The sequence below is a fragment of the Leucoraja erinacea genome, chromosome 23 (assembly GCF_028641065.1).
Source record: "Leucoraja erinacea ecotype New England chromosome 23, Leri_hhj_1, whole genome shotgun sequence".
NCBI classification, from domain to species: Eukaryota; Metazoa; Chordata; class Chondrichthyes; order Rajiformes; family Rajidae; genus Leucoraja; species Leucoraja erinaceus.
Window position 1 is genome coordinate 30,237,146 of NC_073399.1, and position 25,267 is coordinate 30,262,412.

Sequence of the window (25,267 nt, forward strand, 5' to 3'; positions counted from 1 at the left end):
ACCGAAATATCACATTTACATAAGTATTCAGACCCTTTGCTATGATACTCAAAATTGAGCTTAGGTTCATCCTGTTTCCATTGATTATCCATGGGATGTTTCTACCTTGTACTTTGTTGAGGCACCTTTGGTAGCGATTGCAGCCTCAGTCTTCTTGGGTATGACGCTACAAGCTTGGCACACGTGCATTTGGGTAATTTATCCCATTCTTCTCTGCAGATCCTTTCATGCTGTGTCAGGTTGGATGGGGAGTGTCGATGCACAGCTATTTTCAGGTCCCTCCAGAGATGTTCGATCGGGTTCAAGTCCGGGCTCTGGCTGGGCCACTCAAGGACATTCACAGAATTGTCACGAAGCCACTCCTGCGTTGCCTTGGCTGTGTGCTTAGGGTCGTTGTCTTGATGGAAGGTGAACCTCCACCCCAGTCCGAGGTCCAGAACGCTCTGGAGCAGGTTTTCATCAAGGATCTCTCTGTGCTTTGCTCCGTTCATCTTTTCCTCGATCCTGACTAGTGCCCCAGTTCGTGCCACTGAAAAACATCCCCACAGCATGATGCTGCCACCACCATGCTTCACCGTAGGTATGGAATTGGTCAGGTGATGAGCGGTGCCTGGTTTCCTCCAGACGTGACGCTTGGCATTCAGGCCAAAGAGTTCAATCTTGGTTTTATAAGACCAGAGAATCTTGTTTCTCATGGTCTGAGAGTCACTTAGGTGCCTTTTGGCAAACTCCAAGCGGGCTGTCAGGTGCCTTTTACTGAGGAGTGGCTTCCGTCTGGCCATTCTTCCATAAAGGCCTGATTGGTGGAGTGCTGCAGATATATTTGTTCTTCTGGAAGGTTCTCCCATCTCCACAGAGTCACCTCCCTGACCAAGGCCCTTCTCCCGATTGCTCAGTTTGACTGGGCAGCCAGCTCTATGAAGAGTCCTGGTGGTTCCAAAGTTCTTCAATTTAAGAATGACGAAGGTCACTGGGCTCTTTGGGACATGCAATGCTGCGGAAATTGTTTTATACCCTTCCCTAGATCCTGTCTCGGAGGTCTACAGACAATTCCTTCGTCTTCAGGGCTTGGTTTTTGCCATGATATGCACTGTCAACTGTGGGATCTTATATAGATAGATGTGTGCCTTTCCAAATCATGTCCAATCAATTTAATTTACCACTGTGGACTACAATCAAGTTGTAGAGACATCTCGAGGATAATCAATGGAAACAGGATGAACATAAGCTCAATTTTGAGTGTCATAGCAAAATGTCTGAATACTTATGTAAATGTGATATTTCAGTTATTTCTTTTTAATTCCTTTGCAAACTTTTCTAAATGCCTGTTTTTGCTTTTTTTATTGTGGGATATTGTGCGTAGATTGATGATAAAAGAATGAATTGAATCCATTTTAGAATAAGGCTATAATGTGACAAAATGTTGAAAAAGTGAAGGGGTCTGAATACTTTCTGAATGCACTGCCATAAACTATATATGAATGTGATGAAGGTTTACAGAATCATACAAATTTCAATTTCAGCTTGAATTTCACAGCAATGATTATAAATCCAAGAATTCTGTGCAAATTCCAACCAGAGCTATTCCAATCAAATGCCAGATTTAGATCAAGTCTGATCAGGTTCTGTCGGAGTGACTCAGTACTTTATCTGGATCAGAATAATTTGCTTAGTACTATCGTACACGTCTGTGGTTCTATCACCCTCATCCAAATTAATAGCATGTTGAAGATTGTTCTTTTCATGGTGATGGTTGAGTCAAGTATCGATAAAGTTGGAAGGACGTGGGCCAGGTTCAATTTGGCCCGGGTTGAGCTGGAATTTAAATTTATACCCAAGCAGATATCCATTTTGAAATAGTCATAAGCATTATGTGTTTTCAAAATTAAGAGCTTCCGGATAAAATTCAGTTTACTCAGTGTCCAACTTTATTTAGTTCAAGCAAAACTTGAGCAGAAATATTAATCAACAGTAATAAAAGTATCTAATAAAATTGAGCTAACACTGACGTGATAACTGTTTGCTCAGTATTACTGTTAATTTAGGGTAGAGTTTACAAAAATATCTTTACAACATCAGATAATTGCACTGAAGAAACTAATTATTTGACATTTTATGTTCTTAGATGGCTATATACTTGGAACCACAATCACCAAGGAGGTAAACAAAAAATATCTACTGGCAACAGAAAACTGAAATATTTATAAATTTAAAATCCTAAAACTGAAGTGTTTTAATCTTTCACCATAGTTTTATTCTTTACTGGAGGATGCACAGCACATCTCTTCTAGTGTTTCCTGTCACCTGGACGAGCTGCGTTCTTTGCTCACACAGTCATCTCGAGATTGAGAACTATCATCTTCCATCATATTGCAGGTTCTTCTTTTTTTCCTTCGGTGGGTCATTCCATCTCCTTCAGCACCAGAGTCACACTAGTTTTCAAACGGAGAAAAATTAAATGAGGAAGGAAGGAAAAAAAACAAGAACTAAATTCCTACAAAATGTCATCTGTATTGATCCATATATGCACACTTTCTGTCTTATAGGAACTAATGACGTTAATTATAAAACAAGCAAAATACACAATATTCAGTGGACTGCCAACATTGAAGAATTACATGAAAAAAAAGCCATGCAAGGACAAGAGCTGTAAGGAGCAGGAAATGAATGAATAGAATATGCCGTGGGACACACCAATGTCACACAGTGAGCTCCTTTATTCAAATATTGATGCAGCTGCATCAGAGATAGAAAATGTGAATGTACATGGCATAGCTATATATATTGTTATACTTAACAGATGGGTATTTTAGGTTAAACAAAGCCTTGCTATCATGTTACATCAGTCATGGACTATTCTGAAATCTGAAATGCAGTCATAAGAGGATAGAAACTTTACTTAAGAAAAAACAGGAAACCAATTTAAATTCAGTAAATGAACCAAAGAGGAAACATTTGCAGCATTTTATAAAGATTAAGGGCAAACTCAAATGGTGCAAATTAAACATACAACAGATAACAACTAATTTCAAAACTAGTTCAGAATGAAACATGAGCAAATATCTAACAAGAAATGTTGGAAGAAATACTAATGAATATTTTAGACTTTACTTTTAGAGATACTTGTATAAACATGCTCTTCGGCCCACCGAGTCCATGCCATCCAGCAATCACCCCGTACACTAGCACCATCTTACACACTTGGGACAATTTACAATGTTTTAACCTAAGCCAATTAACCTACAAACCTATACATCTGTGGAGTGTGGGAGGAAATCGGAGAAAACCCACACAGACACAACAAACAAACTGATTTTTTAAAATTAAACAGATAGTACACAGTAGCAATGGAACTTTGAAATATATGCGATTCAAAACAGGGAATTAAAAAGAAAATACATCCAACATATTTTCTTGGTGTATCTAGTTGTATATTTTACCATTGAGATCAATGAGAAAGAGGTAGCCAAATTTTCAAAAATATTGTTTTTGATTTTTTTTTAATGACAAAATGCCATGCAACATTAGAAGTAGATAGGATACATGAAAATAAGATTAATAATGATAGTAATTAAGTTTCAAAATGGCTTTACGCATGTGTATATGAAACAAATAAGGTCCGATCACATAAATATAAAAATCATTTGAATAACATGACAGGTAATACGTAATCAATGACCATCGAGATACCTGCTATATAAAATACCCACAATATAATCAAAAGTTTGTTAGATGAAATAGAATGTGGTCATTTGAAATATATGCTTGCATTAGAGGAAAATGGATACACTGCACTCATGTAATCTGGTTTAATCACATCTCTATGGCTTAAAGAGCCAACCTGGTAAACTGGATGAACCACATCAGCCTGAATCAAATGCACCACATATAATGATCACTCACTCTCATTGACTTCTACTCCCTCAATTCAACAGCTAATTCTACCCAAATAAGTCCAAAGATGAATCAAAAAACTCCTGCACAGAAGCCTGCTGTAGTTCATAGCTCCTGCTTAATAGCTCATTGCAGAGATCATTCCTAAAATTAGTTATTAATCAGGAAATGGTGTTAGGCACACTGTTGGGACTGAAGACAGATAAATCTCCAGGGCCTGATGGTCAGCATCCCAGAGTACTCAAAGAGGTGGCCCTAGAAATCGTGGATGCATTGGTGATAATTTTCCAATGTTCTCTCGACTCTGGATCAGTTCCTCTGGACTGGAGGGTAGCCAATGTAACTCCACTTTCTAAGAAAGGAGGGAGAAAACAGGGAATTATAGACCAGTTAGCCGTACATCGGTAGTGTGGAAGATGCTCGAGTCGATTATTAAAGATGTTATAGCAGTGCATTTGGAAAGCAGTGACAGGATCGGTCAAAGTCAGCATGGATTTATGAAGGGGAAATATTGCTTGACTAATCTTCTGAATTGTTTTGAGGATGTAACAAGTCGAATGGATAAGGGAGAGCCAGTGGATGTGGACTTTCAAAAAGCCGTTGACAAGGTCCCACACAAGAGATTACTGTGCAAAATTAGAGCACATGGTATTGGGGGTAAGGGATTGACATGGATAGAGAACTGGTTGGCAGACAGAAAGCAAAGAGTGGGAATTAACTTTTCAGAACGGAATCAAGGGATATGGGGAAAAAGCAAGAATGGGGTATTGATTTTAGATGATCAGCCATGATCATAATGAAGTCATAATGAATGGCTTGAAGGGCCAAATGGCCTACTCCTGAACCTATTTTTCTATGTTTCTATGTTAATCTACCACTTTTGTATGAATATTTGAGTTGGCTTTGCCCATGGGATCTGTGGATACCAAAAGCACCCTCCATTTTCTAATTTTCCTAACGGTTTCGGAACAGTCTTGCACACAAAGGTGGCAATGATGATGGAAACTCATTCTGTCTCAAACAGAGTTATTAAATCCAGAAAGTGCTCAGAAGATTCCAGATAAGACACATATCTTATGATCTTCCCAGGCTATTTTGAGGATCCCAGTTTGGATTCTTAAAACAAATATGCCAGGCAACAAAGACTAAAAAGTTTTTATTTTTATATCAGACTTTCATTTTTTATGCCACTTAAGGGTTTTCTTGCAGATATAACCAAAGTGGTTATACTCCAAAGTGCTGGAGTAATATGGATAGGTGACATTTCGGGTCGGGGCCTTCCTTTGTGGTGGGGGAGACTGGAAGAGAGGAGGGGCAGGATAAAGCCTGGCGAGTAATAGGTAGATACAGGTTTAAAGTCCCTGGTGCCATTATCCTCCTCAATCACAGTTAAATCCCCTATTCCTCTATTGGCAGCCATACCATTAAATATTTTCAGGAATGCCTTCCATGAAGTAATTGGAATAATAGAATGGAACAATTGTACTGTTTATGCATTTTTGCATTGATGCAATACTGTATCTACACATTAAGATAAGGAAAGAAAATCAGTTGGCCTGTCACATCCACAGCAGCTGTATAAGAAAACTCTGGCATACACTTTTATCTTAATATTTTTTTATTTTCAGATACTTATCCCGCTTTCTTTTGAAAACCACCATTAAATCTGTATCCACAACTCAACCAGGCAGTGTACTCCTATTCCAAACCAGTCACTGCGTAAAAGTATTTCCTAATGGCATTTTCGGATTGATGTCTTCAATGACCTCTCCTCCTCCATTAATTCTCTCATTAAAACATACTTCTTCAGCTTAACTATTGGTCACCCTTCCCACCCTGATATCTTTTGGTTTGATCTAGTTTTGTCATTATCTGAGAGATCTTCTTGTATGTTGAAGATGCAGTAAGCTGTAGATGTCAGTTAATAAGAAAACCAAATCATATAATCAATGACTACCTAATGTAATGACTGATCACCCAAAGTATGAGTAGATGCATTTTTCTCATGCAATTGTGCTGTGAATGTATTACTCAAATTATGTTTGCTGTGGACCATTGAAGCAAGGTTGATTCCGTAAAGTGCAGGAGTAAGTAATTTCCCATTTAGCAATGATTAGAAAAGATCAAGTAATGATACATAAATTGGAATTTGGCAGCAAGAACAAGAGAGCAAAACATTTGTAAAAGAATGAAGCTGAAGATGCATCCATGCAACTGTTCACAGTTAATATTCCTTTTAATGTGGTAGTCAGAGTAAGTCAGGAAACAAATAGCATTTTCCAATGGGATACATGGTTGACACTATATATAACCATATAACAATTACAGCACGGAAACAGGCCATCTCGACCCTTCTAGTCCGTGCTGAACACATAATCTCCCCTAGTCCCATATACCTGCGCTCAGACCATAACCCTTCATTCCCTATGTGCTAATTAAAAAAAAATAATCAAATAACTTTGGTAAATTAGACCGATTCAGTCATGTATTTGTTCCCTCACTATTAGGTACACAAACTAAAAATGATTACGGTGCTTCCTATATCACAGCTACACAGAAGTGTAAAATTTGTTTGTTTATATTAGTATAAAATATTAGTATAAAATTGCTTAACTACACCATTTTTCTGAAATATTCTTTTCCTAAAATAACCTAACCCGTTATAACCAGTTATCTTATGGAGCTTTATTTTTTTTTAATTTACTGGAATTTTCTTGTTCTTTTCAATGAGATAACAAGAAACTGTTATAAATACTAATGCTCCTGACAATATCAGCTGTTTGGCTTGAGGACAGGTTTGCATTTAGTGTAGCCATCTTCTTCACTTCCCCTGACACCCAAGAATATACTTCTTACATTTATATTTTCCTCTGTGTTTAGTCCTATCCTTCCCAGAAATCTCTCCATGTCTTTGTCCATATTTTCTGTTCTTTTCTCTCCCTTTCTCTGCTGCAATAGATTTGAAGAAAAGTAAAAGAAAAAGTGGAAAAGAATCAGAATAAAAACCCAGATGCATTGCTTTCTGATTGTAACTATAAATTGAGCAAACTGAGATTACATGCTCATTTTATGCAATATTACAATTTTAGCACCCTGTTCTGATTCCAGCCAAATGCCTTGTTTTTATTCCTAAAATACAAATGCTGGAGTAACAGTGGGACAGGCAGCACATCTGAATAGAAGGAATGGGTGACGGTGTGGGTTGAGACCCTTCTTCAGACTGTGAGTCAGGGAAAAAGGACACAAAGATAAGGAAGGGTAAGATGTGAAAAAGAGACGTCAATGAAGGTGTAGAATAGATAATTGTTAGCTAGGAGAAGGTGACAACGAAGCACACAACAAAGGAGATAACATTTAATCAGGGGACAGTCAGACTGGTTGGAGAACTAGGAAGAGGGAGGGAGGGAGGGACAAAGAGGGTAAGCAAGGGTTACATGAAATTAGAGATGTCAATATTCATACTACTGGGTCGTTAGCTGCCCAAGTGAAATATTCCTGTTGCTCTTTTATTTTATTTCCATTTTTAATGGAAATATTGTGCCTATTTATTTACTGATCACACTAAATGAAAAAAAGACAATATTTCTGTTTACCCAATTATTTCAGTTAAGAAATTTAATTCTTACCTCTGAGTCAGAGTCTGAGGAACTAGAGCTGGACGAACTAGAAGAATCGCTTGAGCTGTCCGAGGCAATACCCGTGGACTCCTGTAGGTCAACCAAGTCTGCTGCTACAGCAAGTTCTGGCCGTTCTTGCTTCAAGATCCTGTCAGCATATAAAAAGGTTCTCTCTCTTAAAAGTTTAATTCTTCTCAAGAAAGCTTTAACTGAACAATAAAACTATGTTAGCAAACTTGCAAGTGGGGAATAATTTGTTCAGTGGGTTATCCAACTGGCTATTCGTCATGCACAAGCACGACAGAAAATATCCATAAGATAATCAGAATCATATCCAAAACTTAACCAACTCAATGTTTAGCTCAGTCTGAAGAAGGGTTTCGACCCAAAAATCACCCATTCCTTCTCTCCAGATAGAGATGCTGGCTGTCCCGCTGAGTTACTCCAGCATTTTATGTCTATCTTCGGTGTAAACCAGCATCTTCAGTTCCTTCCTACATGTATAACCACACATCCTTACAGCATGGAACACAAATAGCATCCCGATTCAATCTTACTGAAAAAACCCATACCTCCAAGTAACTTAGTTTAAGGTCAAAACAAACTTCCTCAGTCAGTTCAATGGTTCAATTGTCTACTACTTTAACAGGCTCCAAGCAATGTGTTTGGCATGAAATTGAAGTAATAAATTAAAAAAGGCACATCACAAGCAGTATACCTTGAACACAAATTTAATTCCAAAAGAAAACAAACTGACTGAAATTACCTGTACCACTTTCTGGACAGTTTAGGACGTCCTCTGACTGTTTTATGCCACACCACGGGAAAGTTGGTTGCACTGGCAAAATTTTGAGTGATAGCAATAGTGTGATCCATATTCAGTACTACATGCCACCATCCACCTGAAAAGCAAATTTTAAAATCTCAATAAATATAACATACACTTTTCCAATTTATTGACAGAGTAGATTAACGTCACCCTGTTCCTGCAAGTAAAGGTAAATCTTTTTTGGTGATCCACACAAGTTTCTTTCCTATAAATCACCTCAGCTGATCTCTTAAACTTGTTAAAAAACGTATTAAAATCAAATGTTTGTAAATGACATCCAAATGTCAGCGCTGACACCACCCATTGCGTTGAGAACAGAAATTTGGCACGGGCTGACACGGGCACTGTCTTTGTACGTTCTCCCTGTAACTGCAGGGGTTTTCTCCAGGTGTTCCGGATTTCCTCCACACTCCAAAGACATATAGGTTTGTAGTTTGTAGAAAGACTCAAGGGAGGCTGAGGGGTGATTTTATAGAGGTCTATAAAATCATGGAAGGAATAGATAGTGTGAGTGCACAGTATTTTACCCAGGCTAGAGGAATCAAGAACAAGGCACAGGTTTAAGGAGTGAGGTTAAGATTTAATAGATTAGTTTAGAGATAGGGCATGGAAACAGGCCATTCGGTCTACCGAGTCCACACCGACCAGCGATCCCCACACATTAACACTATCCTACACACACTAAGAACAATTTACACTTATACCAAGCTAATTAACCTACATACCTGTACGTCTTTGGAGTGTGAGAAGAAACCGAAGACCTCAGAGAAAACCCACGGGGTCACGGGGAGAAGATACAAGATTCATACAGACAGCACCCGTAGTCGGGATCGAATAGGGGTCTCCGGTGCTGCAAGCCTTGTAAGGGAGCAACTCTACCACTGAGCCACCATGCCGCTCTAGCAACCCGAGGGACAGCCTTTTCTACAGAGAATAGTATACATATGGAAGTGCTGCCAGAGGAAATAGTGGATGCAAATACAATAGCAACATTCAGAAGATATTTGGACAGGTGGATGGAGGGGAAAGGTTTAGAGGGATATGGGTCAATTCAGACGAATGCGGTTGGTTTAGATAGGGCATCTTAGTCGGCCTGGACGAGTTGTGTTAAAGAGCCTGTTTTTGTGCTGTAGGACTAGGACCAGAATGCAGCAGTCCAACCACTCCTGAAAAAACCTAACCTCGACCTCACCTTGCCAAGCAACTACAGACCCATTTCTAACCTGCCTTTCCTCTCAAAAGCCCATGAAAAGGTAATTTTTTAGTCAACTTATACCTTACCTTCACCACAACACTATCTTGGAAACTTTCCAATCAGGTTTCAGGGCTCACCATAGCACAGAGTCTGCCTTGTTGAAGGTACACAATGACCTACCGCTCACCGTTGATTCCGGCGACTGTGCAATTCTGCTCCTTCTTGAACTCAGTGCAGCATTTGATACTGTCGACCACACCATCCTAATTGACTTGGGGTTGTTGAATATCCCACGGTCTAGGCATAAGCTCAGGGGCGACCGCGCCTTTGCGGTTGCAGCCCCTAGAATAGGGGTTGGTATTGATGGCACTGCCCTGAGCTGGTTCATCTCCTACCTCAAAGGTAGGAGTTTCTCGACTAACATAGGAAACTCGTTCTCCTCCCCAGCTAATCTTTGCTGTGGGGTTCCACAAGGTTCCATCCTTGGCCCCATTCTCTTCTCCCTGTATATGCTCCCCTTAGGCAGAGTCATTGAAAGGCACGGCATTTCCTTCCATTGCTACGCAGACGATACCCAACTCTATCTCCCCCTGAAGCCCAAAAACCAATCAAATCTGTTTAACCTTACCCACTGCCTCGAGGATATAAAGTGTTGGATGGTCCAGAACTTCCTCCAACTAAGCGAGAGCAAGTCTGAGGTCATCCTTCTCGGCCCCTCGGACTCAATCAAAATGATAGGAGGCAGCCTTGGAAACCTTCTCAAACCTCACGTCAAAAACCTTGGCGTGATATTTGACTCAGCACTGAAATTTGGCAAACAAGTCAATGCCGTGGTAAAAGCTAGCTTCTTTCAGCTTCGGACGATGGCTAAAATAAAAAAATTCCTCCAGTTTGATGACCTGGAAAAGATCATCCACACATTCATCTCCTCCCGCCTAGATTACTGCAACTCCCTTTACACTGTCATCAGCCAATCTTCCATGTCCCGCCTGCAACTAGTCCAAAACGCCGCAGCGAGACTCCTGACGGGCAGCCGAAAAAGGGACCATATCACCCCGATCCTGGCCTCTCTCCACTGGCTCCCTGTGCGGTTCCGTATAAACTTCAAGATTCTCCTCCATGTCTGCAAAGCCCTCAATGGGCTTGCCCTCACCTACATAAAAAAAGTCTTCTCACCCACCACTCGACCTCCAGGCCCCTCAGATCGGCCGACTTGGGGTTGCTGAATATCCCACGGTCTAGGCATAAGCTCAGGGGCGACCGCGCCTTTGCGGTTGCAGCCCCTAGAATGTGGAACAGCATCCCCTTTCCCATCAGAACTGCCCCCCCTATCGACTCTTTTAAGTCAAGACTAAAGACTTATCTATACTCCCAAGCCTTTCCTGACATCCTCTGAGTGAGGGCTACATGTATATATGTATGCATGTATGTATATATGTATGTAGCTTGTTTTGTTGTGCTATTCTTATAACAAATGTAAAGCACTTTGGCCAACGAGAGTTGTTTTTTAAATGTGCTATATTAATAAATGTGACTTGACTTGACTTGACTATAGAATGGTCCTAGCTATCAAAATTCACATTAGGCAGGAAATGATGTTGGGTAGATTGATGTGACTGAAGGCTGATGGTCTGCATCCCAGGGTACGTAAGGAAGTGGCTCTAGAAATCGTGGACGCATTGGTGATCATTTTCCAATGTTCCATAGAGTCAGGATCAGTTCCTGTATTGAAGGATATCTAATGTTACCCCACTTATAAGAAAGGTGGGATAGGGAAAACGGGGAGTTTATAGATCACATAGCCTGATATCAGTGGTGGGGAAGATGCTGGAGTTAAATATAAAGGATGAAATAGCGGCATATTTGAATAGCAGTAACAGGATCGGTCCGAGTCAGCATTGAAGGGGAAATCATGCTGACTAATCGTCTGGAATTTTTTGAGGATGTTACTAGGAAAATGGACAAGGGAGAGCCAGTGGATGCGATGTACCTGGACTTTCAGAAAGCCTATGATAAGGTCCCACATAGGAGATTAGTGGGCAAAATTAGAGCACATGGTATTGACATGGTAGGGTACTGACAAGGATAAAAAATTGGTTGGCAGACAGGAAACAAAGAGTAGGGATTAACGGGTCTCTTTCAGAATGGCAGGCAGTGACTAGTGGGGTAGCGCAAGGTTCGGTGCTGGGACCACAGCTATTTACAACATACATTAATGATTTAGATGAAAGGATTAAAAGTAACATTAGCAAATTTGCAGATGACACAAAGCTGGGTGGCAGTGTGAACTGTGAGGAGGATGCTATGAGGATGCAGGGTGACTTGGACAGGTTGGGTGAGTGGGCAGATGCAGTTTAATGTTGATAAATGTGAGGTTATCCACTTTGGTGGCAAGAACAGGAAGGCATATTATCATCTGAACGGTGTCAAATTAGGAAAAGGTGAAGTCCAATGAGATCTGGGGGTTCTTGTTCATCAGTCACTGAAAGTAAGCATGTTTGGTACAGCAGGCAGAAAAGAAAGCATGTTGGCCTTCATAACAAGAGGAGTTGAGTATAGGAGCAAAGAGGTCTTTTTGCAGTTGTATAAGGCCCTAGTGAGACCACACCTGGAGTATTGTGCGCAATTTTGACCTCCAAATTTGAGGAAGGACATTCCTGCTATTGAGGGAGTGCAGCGTAGGTTCACGAGGATGGCAGGATTGTCATATGTTGAAAGAATTGAGCGACTGGGCATGTATACATTTAGAACGGAGATGAGGAAAAACCTTTTCACCCAGAGGGTTGTGAATCAATGGAATTCTCTGCCTCAGAAGGCAGTGGAGGCCAATTCTCTGTATGCTTTCAAGAGAGAGTTAGATAGAGCTCTTAAAGATAGGGATATGGGGGGGGAAAGGCAGGAACAGGGTACTGATTGTGGATGATCAGCCATGATCACAGTGAATGGCGCTGCTGGCTCGAAGGCCCAAATGGCCTACTACTGCACCTATTGTCTATAAAATGTTAAACGGTGAAGTCATCAGGTACGAGTTGTGTAGAATTGGAGAAATAGAAGTTTCATTCATGGTCTATGAGGAGATAGCAACTCTCAATGAAGTTAAAAATTAATATAGTTGCTCCAAATACCACAGGGAAATTTTCTTTATTTGATCACTGACCACTGATTGGACTTAAGCACTCTCATTTGAATGGGAACAGAAAGCCAACTGGTACCAATGCAAAGTTAACAAGATGACAAATATGTTGACTGAGCATTGAGCCCCATTTGTGCTAACGTGGGATTATTATGAACTCAGGCAACATTTTTCAACCATTGCAGCACATTAATATGCTTCTGATTATCTTTCCTAGACCCACTACAAATGAATTGCCCTAAATGTCTCAAGAGGACACACACACATGCATTCAAAGTTCCAGCTAGAAATATGCTCCCAAAAAATTCATGTAAAACACTGAAAAAGCATGTTTTAAAATCAGACACATTACCACTGTTGGTTGAATTGGAGAAATGTAGAATATTCTATACTGTCACGTATGAATAACAAAAAATAACTTTCAAACAGGTACACTCCATGCATTGAGCACTAATAGAATAAACAAAAAACAATTACTTTTCATCAGTAATCATCCCATTTAAGAAAACCATTATTGTTAAAGAAATGTTACCTGGCACAAAGACAGTCTCCCCAGGTTTCTGAAGAATTTCTAAAGGTTTAAACTCTTGGGGCCAGGTTGGATGTTGCGTGCGAGGATATACAATGACAAACCACGTGATGGCCTCATCCTGCTGGTTCCCACCTTCTTCTCTTGTTAGTTTGATAAGTTCACGAGGTGTATTTGTAGGGAACAAACACCAACGTTTATGACCTTGAACCAGAGCATTCCATGCACTTGTTCCTAGAGGATCAATATGGACACCAGTTCCAGATCTAGGAGGGCCCATGACAAACCATCTGAAAAGATAAATCATACGAAACAGGTTTCACTTTTATATTTATCTTTGCAGTACAAATAATTTCTCAGTGTCGATCTAGATGTTACACCTAATTTAAAAAAGAACATATTGTACATATCCATTCACTCCAGACGCTGCCTGACCCGCTGAGTTACTCCAGCATTTTGTGTTTAGCTCAAGACTGCAGCATCTGCAGTGCCTTACATTTACCATGTAGATATTCTTCCCATAAGAAACAACATCTCTTGGCTTTTTTTCTCAAAAACAAAAAATGATAATCATAAATGGGGTTTTTTTGGGCAACGTCACTACATCCCATCCTTTGCTAAATTATATGTCAATCTTCCCTTGTCCCCTGTCCTGATATACTGCATCAACTACCATTCCTGTTAATAAATCCCTCCTTGGCCGTGCTCATCTCCAACTTGAAATCTCCCTCCACAGTTCAAATTAATTTCCTGCACATTTTCCAACCATTATATTTTTCAATACTGGCGTTTTCAAACCTTCATGATCATCCTGCAAGACTTCAAGCCAGTTTGTTGATGCAGTATATCTCTACTTATTTGAAAGCCTTTTAAAAACATATTTTTCAACCATTCACTCGGACCTCTTAGTCCTATTCATTACTAGTGCTCTCATGTGAAATAATCCAAAATCCATTAGGGCTAAGGGTGAGAGACATACGTAGGGTAGACATTCAGAACTATTTCCCAAAGTGGAAAGGTAAAAAACTACAGGGGCCATAGTTTTATGATGAGAGATGCAAAGTTAAAAGATGTGCGAGGCACTTTTTAAAATAAACAGAAGACGATGGGCGGACAGGAACTGCAGATGCTCGTTTAAATCGAAGATAGATTCAAAATGCTGGAGTAACTCAGTGGGATCTCTGGCGAGAAGGAATGGGTGACTTCTCAGGTCGCGACCCTTCTTCGGATGATGGGTAGACACAAAAAGCAGGAGTAACTCAGCATAACAGGTAGCATCTCTGGAGAGAAGGAATGGGTGACGCTTTGGGTCACGACCCTTCTTCAGACAGATGATGGCTGCCTGGAATATGCTGTCAGGGGTAGTGATGGAGGCATAGACAATAGTGCTGAAGTGTCTTCTAGGTAGGCACATGGATATGCTATGAATGGAGGGGTACAGATCATGTGCAGCAGATATGATTAGTTCTTCATGGCATTATGTTTGGCTTAGACATTTTGGACTGAAGGTACTGTTCTGTCGTAGCGGCACCTAGTGGTGGCGATTGGCTGGCGCGATCACATGAGCATGGGAGATTTTTCGCGGGTTTTTTTCCGTAACCGTCATTCTAACACTACGCGAATAGAAGAAGCATCGTTAAAATTTGGTTGTCTCTCTCGACTCGGGTGACTACTTTATTTGTGTTTTTAAAATAAATAATTTTGTACACCCTAACGTCTCAACTCGCCAAACTGGTGACCCCGCTAGTCCGACATGCAAGCCGCCGCCATCCCTGACGCCCAGCAAATCACTGTGGGCCTGAAGCTGCCCACATAGAGGCCCAGTTCCACCGGGTCCGACTTCACTCAACAAAGAGACGACCTCGCGGTTGCTGCCATACTTACCAGACCCACCGGCGATTGGCAGGTACGACAGCTTCAAGGCCCTACTGCTCCGTACCTTCGGGCTCAGCCACCCGCCTGCTCCACGTGGACGGCCTAGACGACCGGAAACTGTCCGCCTTGATGAGTGAGATGCTCACCTTGATGGACGGCCATCGACCATGCCTGCTTTTCGAGCATTTCTCGAGCAAATGCGGGACGACATCCGCTTGCTGCTTGCCGGGTCCAACTTCACCGACCCTATGCAGCTCACCGAGCAGGCCGACGAACTGTGGCTCGCGAAACAGCAGGACGGCGGGTCCATCATCCAGGTGTCTGTGCCCGCACGCCAGCCGCCCCACAGAGATGCCCAGCCCTCTGCAGCCATCGCCGAGCCGCACGCTGAAGACCGGGGTAAGCGCCAGTGGTGCTTTTATCACCTCAGCTAGGGCGCTGAGGCCGCCAAAGCCGTCCACCCCCCCCCCCCCCCCCTGCACCCCGCGGGAAACGCCTCAGCCGATCGTCAGTAGGGGCTATCGCGATCGGCCAAAACAATCGCCACTACGTGCGCGACCACCACTCTGGACTGCGTTTCCTGCTCGACACCGGGACCATCATCAGCATCCTGCCCCCGACTAGGCTGGACACCCGTGCTGGTAAGCGAGGCCCTGTCCTGATGTCAACCATAGCACCATCGCCACCTACGGCACGCAGACCCTATCCCTAACGTTCGACTCCCGCCCGTACGTATGGACCTTTATTGTCACGGACGTGGCGCAGCCGCTCCTGTGCTCCGACTTCCTTCAGACCTTTTCCCGCATAGTGGATGTACGGGGCGGGCGCCTCATTCCACCAACGGACCTCGGACCCGCGACCCATGACAACCCCCAGCCCGCATCTGAACCCGGTGACTGAGGCCGAGGGCCCTTATGCCTCCCTGGTCGCAGAGTTCCCGGAGCTCCTCACCCCCCCCCCCCCCCCGTTTTCCGCGCAGCGGCCCCCAAGCACAGGGTAGTGCACCATATAACGACCATGGGACCGCCATTACACGCTCGGGCGTGCCGGCTCCTGCCCGACAAACTGCGCATCGTCAGGGAAGAATTCCAGCTGATGGAGGACATGGAGATTGTGTGGCGCTTGGACAGCCCGGTGGGCATCCCCATGACACATGGTCCCTAAAACATCTGGGGGGTGGAGACCATGCAGGGATTATAGGCGCCTGAACGCCGTTACGACCGCGGACCGCAAACCAGTCCCACATATACAAGACTTTTTGAACCATCTGGAGGGCACTACCTTTTTTTTGAAGGTGGACCTGGTCCGCGGTTATTATCAGATCCCTGTTCACCTGGACAATGTGCCAAAAACAGCCACCATCACCCCGTTTAGGCTTTTTGAGTGCCTTTTGGTTTGAAAAATGGCACGCAGGCGTTCCAGATGAATGGACATGGTCGGCAGGGGATTGGACTTCATTTACATCTACCTAGATGACATCCTGGTTGCGAGCCGCTCCGAACAGGAACACCTCACGCACCTGCAGACGCTGTTCCTGCGGCACCAAGACCATGGACTTGTAGTCAATCCCGCCAAATGCCAGTTTGATCTCCGCACTATTTTGTTCCTGGGACAGAACGTCACCTCGCAGGGCGCCACCACAGTGCCCGCTAAGGTAGAGGCCATCCAGCAGTTTCCCCGGCCGCTCACTGTGAAAGGGCTACACGAGTTTGTCGGTATGGTCAACTTCTACCACCGCTTCATGCCGGCAGCGGCCAGAATCATGCGCCCCCTTTTCCAGTGCCACGGGAACTCGTGTGGTCCACTGAGGCGGAGGCCGCTTTTGCGCTAACGGAAGCCACCATGCTGGTACACCCGAGGGCCACGGCCTCAACGGCCCTCACGGTGGATGCCTCCGATATGGCCATGGGCAGGGCATTGGAACAGCTCATTTACGGCCGCTGGCAGCTGCTAGCCCTTTTCAGCCGTCAGCTGAGGCCCTCTGAGCACAACTACAGTGCATTTGACCGAGAGCTCCTCGCCCAACCTGGCCATCCGGCACTTTAGATACTTCCTGGAGGACAGGCCGTTCACGGCCTTTACCTACTACAAGTCCTTGACGTTCGCCTTGGCCAAAGTGTCTGACCCATGGTCCGCTCGGCAGCAACGACACTTGGCGTTCGTCTCGGAATTTACGACGGACGTACAGCACGTGGCCGGGAAGTGCAACAAGGTCGCCAATGCCCTGTCCCGCCCGGCCATCCCAGCTGTGGCGGCCATGGACTACGGTGTGGATTACGGGGAGTTTGCTGCAGCACAGCGTGCAGACGACAGGATGGCGGACTACAGGACAGCTGCTTCTGGGTTGCGGATGACCGACGTTCCATTCGGTCCCATGGAAGCGTTGGTGCTGTGCGATGTTGCCACCGAGCGACCTCGTCCCATTGTTCCCGTGGGTTGGCGCCGCCGGATATTCGACACACCACCCATGGCCTGGCCCACCCTTCAATCTGGGCGACTTCTGCACTGGTGCCGGGCAAATTTGTCTGGCAGGGCCTCCGCAAACAGGTCGTGGCTTGGGCTAGAGCCTGCATCCCCTGCCAGACATCCAAGCTGCAACGTCATGTGTGGGCCCCGATGCAAGACTTTGTGGTCTCCTCGGGCCGCTTCCAACATCCATGTGGATTTAGTGGGCCCGTTGCCGCCATCCCGTGGTGCCACGCATCTCCTCACGGTTGTGGATCGAGGTGACCCGAGGCTATTCCGCTGTCGGACACCTCCGCCGCGTCTTGTTCCCGGGCCCTTGCGGCCAATTGGATTGCTAGGTTTGGGGTTCCGACAGACATTTCCTCCGACTGGGGGGCTCAGTTCACGTTCTCGTTGTGGGCTTATCGTGAAATTATACGGGCTGGAGTTGCACCACACCACCACCTATCACCCTCAGGCAAACGGGCTCGTGGAGCGGTTCCACCGTCACCTGAAAGCGGCACTGAAGGCACGGCTCACAGGTCCGGGTCGGGTCGACCAGTTGCCTTGGGTGTTGTTAGGCATCCGCACGGCCCCCAAAGCGGACTTGGATGCATCGTCCGCCGAGTTGGTGTATGGCTCGGTTTTGCGTGTGCCCAGGGATTTCCTCCCTGCGGTTCGAGGGCAGCTGGAAGTCTCTGGCAGCGAGTGGGCGGCCTGGCTCCTGTGCCTACCTCGCGGCATGGGACAGCCCCAGTCCACCGGACCCTAAGAACTGCTTATTTGTTTTTGTCCGCAGGGATTCGCATCAGTCCCCACTGCAGCGTGTCTACGAAGGTCCGTTCCGGGTGAAGATCGTCTCCGTTGCTCAACTTAAACCGGCTCACATGGATGTCGACAGCCCGGTCGTTGGTGATGGCACAGCCTCGGCGTAGGGGCCATCCGCTGGCCAATCATGCGGCACCGGTTGCGCCTGTTCTCCCCACACTAGTTGTTTCTGTTTCTCCCACACCGTTACAGTCCCCTGCTTTGTTCCACCAGCCCCACATGTACCGCCCATCCCGTCTATTGTTACCACGCGTGCCGGTCGCCGGGTCTGCCCTCCTGCTTGGTTCCGTACCTCGGGTTCTGGGGGGTCCTAGTGGTGGCCTGGTTAATATCGAACTCTCGCTGGCGTGGTCACATGAGCGCAGGAGCTTTTTCGTGGTATTTTTCTGTAACCGTCATTGAAGCGCCAAGCGAATAGAAGCATCGTTAAAATTTGGCTATCTCGACTCGTGTGACTACTTTATTTTAGTTTTAAAATAAATAATTTTGTACACTCTCACATCTCAACTCGCTATAAATTTGTATATTTTTTACATTTTCTTATGAAAATAATTCTGAACAATTCCATAGAATATTTATAATGTAACAATGAACACAAGCTATTTGGGATTGGGTGATGTGGTGGATTAAAATGATAAATTTTCAGTTGCGCTTAGATGGAGATTAGATGTTGTAAATTAATTATTGTAAGTACCTCATGGTCAAGAGATTAGGTCATTCTCCTTATGTTATTGTATGAAAATAGGCCAGGGTACAATTCGGCAAGTGGCAGAGAAAATTAAGCTGCTTTTGGAGACAAACATGGTCTTTTAAGGCTGGTTTTCAGGTCTATTTCTGGGACAGTGTAGGTGGTAGCTTCACCTGCACTTAATTACACCATACCTCTGAATTCTCTACTCCATTACTTCTGCACAAGTTCAACAAGCTCAACATTTAGAAAAATACTTTCATCAAAATAATTCTTGAATAAACTTTGTCACAGTTAATAATCCAATATATTTGATTCCGTATTGTCTAAGAAAAGGAACTTTTCCATCACAGAAAAAGCTACCAAGACAAAGGACATCCGGTGTTTGTGAACATTTTTGACAAGACATGAATAGGACTCGTGAATAAAACTGATCTGCAAAATACATGGATAGGCAACCCATCCCAACCCCGAGATGTCACCTATCTACATCCTCCTGAAGTGCTGACTGGCCCGCTGATTTATTCCAGCACTTTGATTTTTTTTTGTAAACTGGCATCTGCAGTTCCTTTTGTCTGTAAGATAGCATGTACATCTCTCATACAAAAACTGGTCCAATTATGGGAAGCTGTCTAAAAATATATGACCCCTTTCATTGAATGTGATTCTCTGTATGTTTTCTCAATTCTTTGCTTATTTTAAAGATGTTTTTTCCATTATCTATTTTGATTTTTTTTTAAACAAGAGCAATTTTTTGAATAGTTCTTTTGAAGTCTTCTGATTTCCCTTTTAAAGAGCAACAATTGCCATCTATTCTGTGTAATATAACTTACATAGATTTATTACCTACATTGTTGTAGCTCACAACTTCGCTCAAATGGAAAATCAAGGCTTTTGAGTTCCAAATGGACTTTCCACCAACTCTTAGTCATACTGGAAATTCAAAACTAAACTTTTGGAATATACAAGTTATTCTGTACACACTGAAAACACAGCTGGGCACCAACAGCGACTGGTTGAACAAGCTGATGTTACCTGTATGGAGGTCTTCGCTTTTCCCCTGCAAACTGGAATAAATCATCCTTGAAATAGTTTGGCACTTCATAATCTTCCAGGAGTTTCTGCCTTTTTGGATGCTCCCCATAGCTACTGTCAAAAATGTACAGAGGACTATCATCTTTTGTTGTTTCCATATAGTCAGCATAATACTTCATCTTCATTTTAACAGAATAACCATCGTTGTCTTCTCCGCACTTGAACTTCTGATTTCTGTACTTGCGCTTTAATCGCTCAAGTGTCCACTTTTCCTGCGCTGCCCATCCATGCTCAGCATTTACCAGCACCACAGGCTTATATGGTTTCTCATACTTCTCAATAAAGTTTGCCACAGTCGTTTCCAGAGCATCTATCCTTTCCACATTATCCTTAAACAAAAGAGAAGCACAAAATAAGTTGATTTTGTAACTCCAGCAATTAGAAAATACAGATTAGGAACGACAATGGGTCATTATAAGTATTTCTTAAGTACATAGATAAGAATGGTTTAGAGGGATATGGGCTAAATGCAGACAGGTGGGACTAATGTAGATGGGCCATCTTGATCAGCAAGAGCAAGTTGGGCCAAGGGGCCTGTTTCCATCCTGTATATTTCTGTTCCGTTAATCAAACATTATAAAAAAGATGGCTTTCTTATGTTTTGATCATACCAACAGCTACCGATGAAAACATTCATGAAATAATTATTCTACCATAGGTTTAAAAAATTGTGCTAAAATAATACTACTTTATCCTCCTCACATGCTGATAGAGGGGATCATGACAGAAGACTCCTCGTAACGATCCCTGGAAGCAACGACGCGATGCACTCTGACGCGTTGGGCGACAATTCTGTCAATACGTTGGACGACTACAGAAGCCAACAGCGAGCTACATCGTCTGACACACGAGCGAACGAACGAATGCTGACAGAGAATACTTTGGATAACCCAACGCTTTTCCGATGCAAACAGTGCCATAAATGTACTACCTTGCGCCTCCCTACAATTCCAACCAGTGTAACTACTGGTGGCATATGGTGACTGCCATTCTTCCCACGATTGACTATTTGACTCATTCCTCTCGTTCATTCACTTGCAATTAAAACCCATGACAGAAGCTCACAATTTCGAATGAGAATTAATGTCTCATTCCGAACTCTACAGCTGTCTAGACTCCTTCCCCACACTCGTTCTGTCCTTGTGGACACTTGGAACTGTGGATGCTGGTGTACAAAAAAAGATAAGTGCCGGGGTAATTCAGTGGGTCAGGTAGCATCTCTGGAGAAATCCCCCTACTCACCTTTCACTCCATCAGCCATTGCATATAATCCTCCAAAATTTTCTCCACCTCCAACGGGATCCCACCACTAGTCACGTCTTTACATCTCCACCCCTTTCCGCAGAGATCATTCCCTCCCCAACTGGTATACGTGGGGGTGCCATCGTGTATGGCTGCCCTGCCAGCAGCTGTTAGTCCTTTCACCCTTTTTAAAAGATTTTTGTGAGTTAAAAGTGTTTGTTTTGGAGGTCTTCTAGACTTTCTATATTTAAGCTATATCTATATCTATTTAGCTATATTTAAGAGGGAGTTAGATGTGGCCCTTGTGGCTAAGGGGATCAGAGGGTATGGAGAGAAGGCAGGTACGGGATACTGAGTTGGATGATCAGCTATGATCATATTGAATGGCGGTGCAGGCTCGAAGGGCCGAATGGCCTACTCCTGCACCTAAATTCTATGTTTCTATGTGGGGGATGGGGGGAAACTATTTTTCTCAGTCCCTAACTGGTCGGAGATGCGGCTTTTCTCCGAGCCGTATTTTCGCCCCCCCCTCGCGGCCTACCAACAGACTGGAGCGGCGTTTTCCTGCCAGGAGTGGCCAGAACTTCAGCTTCGGCGGTGGCGCAGCGCTGAGGAACCACCACGGAGCGGGGCGATGCCTTACCCGGGTCGCCGTACGGTGGGCTCCGGAGTGCTGTGACAGCCGACTCCAACTGAGGAGCGTCCAGCTGCGGGGCGGCGCTGAACTTTAAACACTGCGGAGCCTGAGATCTCTTGCCAAGATCGCCAGTGTTGGAGCTCCGACCAGTGCGGACCGTGGGCTTCGGGAGCAGCCGTCTCCGGGGAGGAAGTGGCTGCTCCAGACACTCCGAGCCACTGAGAATGTTCTTCCGACGCCGGAGCTCCATCATCCGACGAGAGGGCTTGAAGCATTGGGCTGCCATAGCGGCGACTGCGAAGGCCTCAATAGGCCCGACTATGGGTGAACAGGGGATGGGACTGGACTTTGCTGCCTTCCCTCACAGTGGGAACCATTGTGGGGGGTGTTTTTCTATGTTTATTGTTAAATTCTTTAATGTTGTGTCTTATCTTTATTCGTGTGCTGCAATGGCAAGTCAAATTTCACTACACGAATTAGTGTATGTGATAATAAATCTCCTTTGTATCCTATTGAGAACTGCAGTGTTCAATTACAAATAATTGCTTTTACAAATGATGTTGCTTTTTCCATAACTAGTTACAGGCTACAGGGCAGAATGTGGCATTCTAGAGAGGGAAACTGATTGAAAACCCTGACTTGGTAGCTTGAAGAGATGAGTGAGAGGCCCAAAAGTACCGAACTGAAGTATGGAAATAGAAGTGATTCTAAATAAGTTTGATTCTTTTAAAACTAAGCTTGATCTGAACAGATTGTGAAGCTGTGTTACAGTAATTATCAAAATAGTTTTGCAGTTCAAGTATTTCATATACAATTGGATAAGCTGAAGAAGGGTCTCGACCCAAAGCCATCAACTATTCCTTTTTCCCCCAGATATGCTGTCTGACCCACTGAGTTACTCCATCTTTTTGTGTCTATCTTTGGACAAGCTGACAGTTGGAGAGTAAGTTTGTATATGATAAATCCATTCTACGTGTCTCGCAGATCTTGTTTCAATCATAACTATATTTAGGCATGCTTAAAGTTTGGTATTCTGGAAGAGGCTGTCAACAGTCCCACAGCGTACTCTTCAAGGTAGAACGGTTCCTTGATTTGGAACACAAACTCTTTGCAGTAAGTACTCACTCTGGGCCCCAACTGATACTGTAGAGTCAAACTAGGTGTCTGAGAAAACTCTGATCTTGGTAAGCAATCTACTACGGCACACTATCTTGAAACGTGTTGTGGAAATAACATAATCCGCCAAAACAATCATTTTTTACTGAACACTGAAAGTACCACCTTTGCCTCTCCACTGGAATTCTCTTTTCAATGAAACAATTTATTCTCACAAGGCATGTGCTCACTAACTCCAATTCTTTATGTTATTGCAAAACCCCACCTCCTCTCTTTCGAATGACTCATTGAGAATCACCTCAGGATGAACTGCTCCAAAATTTGTCCCGCCTCACACCAACCGAGCTGTTTAAATTAGTTTGTTGTCACATGTACCGAGGTACAGGTAAGGCTTTTTTGTTGTGTGCTATCCCGTCAGCGAAAAGATTGTACATGATTACAATCAAGCCTTCCACAGTGTTCACATGCAGGATAAAGGAAATAATGTTCAATGCAAGATAAAGTCAAGTAAAGTCCGATTCAAGTTAGTCTGAGGGTCTCCAATGAGGTTGATTGGAGGTCAGCTCTGTGGTTGGTGATTGGATGGTTCAGCTGTCTGATAACAGCTTGGAAGAACCTATCCCTGAATCTGGATGTATGCATTTTCACACATCTGTTTGTCTGATGGGAGAGGGAAGAAGAGGGAGTTTTGGGGATAAGACTCGTCCTTGAATTTGCTTGCCAAGGCAGCGTGAAATGTAGATGGAGTGAAAGGAAGGTTGATTTGCTTGATGGAGCTGTTCCCAAATGATGCATCCTGATGCGCCAGACACCCGGGTTCGATCCTGACAATGAGTGCTGTCTGTACGGAGTTTGTACATTCTCCTTGTGACTGCACGGGTTTTCTCGTGCTCCAGTATCCTCACACTTTCCAAAGACATGCGGATTTGTAGGTTAACTGGTTTCTGTCCCTAGTGTGTAAGATACAACTAGTGTATGGGTTGGTGTGGACTCGGTGAGCCAAAATGTATGTTTCCATATTTTATCTCTAAATTAATCAAAACATGCCAAACTTCCTACATCTTCGAAGGAAGTAGAGTCTCTGGTGTGCTTTCTTAGCCATTGCTTCAAATGTTAAATCCTTCCATCAAAAAAGGTCCTCAACCACCCATTCCCTCCACTACTACTTCCTACCTCCTCTACTTTCCATAACCTCCCCACTTCCTTCCTTCACCCTAGAAACACTCCACCCTTCTGCTACCAACCCATCCCCCCTCACATGTGCGAAAACATGGCTCACCCTAGCCATCCCTTCTTCCTCCCGCTCCCATCTGGCAGAAGTGACAGATCTCTGAAAGCGCACATGGCCAGACTCAGGAACAGCTTTTGTCATCGGGCTTCTGAAATGTCCTTCCATAAGCTAAGATGTTGACCATTTCTCCTCTCTCCCAGTGCGACATTGGACTCTATGTCTATGGAACTGATGCGCTACAATATTGAGAACTATATTCCGTGCTCTACATCTTCCTCTTTGTTCCACCCATTGTACTAGAGTTTAGCTTGATTCGATTTATGTATAGTATTGTTTGATGAGACAGCATGCAAAATAAAGCCTTTCACTGTACCTGCCCTCCAACCGCCACCTCCCCCACCCACTCCCCTACCACCCTCGACCCCCTTTCCCCAATTCTCCCACCCTCAATCCCTCCCTCTCCTCCCAACCAATCCACTTTCCTCCCACCCCCAATACCTCCTCCCCTCATCTCCCGTCACCGCATCTCAGCAGCAGACCACACCTCCCTCCCCACACTCACACCTCCACCCTCAAGTCTCCACCGTTGCCCCGGGCCAATTGCGTACGTGCCGAAGCAGGGAGTGAGCCTACTCCAGGCCTACTCCAGCCTACTCCAGGCCTACTCCACCGCAGCCAGGTAATGCTGCCTACCGTGACCGTGCTCAAGGCCAGCGAGAAAGTTTGATGGTAGTTGTGCTTCGTCCAGTCAAACGAGTCCCTCAGCTCGGGCCGGGCGCTGCGCTTCGCCTCTTTGATTCGCTTTTTAGTTTTGTGATTCATTTCCTGCCGTTTAGTGAGCAGGCCGCGGCCCCTCTCCCCCGCTTCCTCCGGCCTACCGGCCCGCCGACAGCACCCTATCCCCCTGTCCCCC

The 25,267-nt window shown here is 44.3% G+C and overlaps 1 protein-coding gene across 4 annotated transcripts; it reads right to left on the reverse strand.

The window, feature by feature from the left end:
• Positions 1 to 1,905: 1,905 nt before the first annotated feature.
• On the reverse strand, positions 1,906 to 25,252 carry jmjd6 (jumonji domain containing 6, arginine demethylase and lysine hydroxylase). 4 transcript variants are annotated; one of them, XM_055654210.1, is made up of 7 exons: positions 25,048 to 25,252; positions 20,069 to 20,457; positions 13,201 to 13,487; positions 8,278 to 8,413; positions 7,521 to 7,659; positions 6,751 to 6,843; positions 1,906 to 2,432 (listed from the first exon to the last, which is right to left on the reverse strand). In XM_055654210.1, exons 1-7 carry the CDS (start codon positions 25,174 to 25,176, stop codon positions 2,301 to 2,303), a joined length of 1,305 nt encoding a protein of 434 aa, XP_055510185.1. In that variant the 5' UTR covers positions 25,177 to 25,252; the 3' UTR covers positions 1,906 to 2,300. The 4 variants fall into 4 exon arrangements, with proteins under 4 accessions (XP_055510185.1, XP_055510187.1, XP_055510186.1 ...); XM_055654211.1 differs by lacking the exon at positions 1,906 to 2,432 and adding an exon at positions 2,482 to 4,246; XM_055654212.1 differs by lacking the exon at positions 6,751 to 6,843.
• Positions 25,253 to 25,267: the final 15 nt, after the last annotated feature.

What these genes read in the sequence shown, in the direction of transcription:
- jmjd6 (XM_055654210.1), bottom strand. Translation starts at nt 25,176, where the DNA reads ATGAATCACAAAACTAAAAAGCGAATCAAAGAGGCGAAGCGCAGCGCC. An exon ending in GGAGACTGTCTTTGTGCCAG is followed by an intron (nt 8,414 to 13,200) that starts GTAACATTTCTT and finishes TTTGCTTTTCAG; the next exon opens with GTGGATGGTGGCATGTAGTA. An exon ending in ACACAGAGGAAAATATAAAT is followed by an intron (nt 2,433 to 6,750) that starts GTAAGAAGTATA and finishes TTTGAAAACTAG; the next exon opens with TGTGACTCTGGTGCTGAAGG.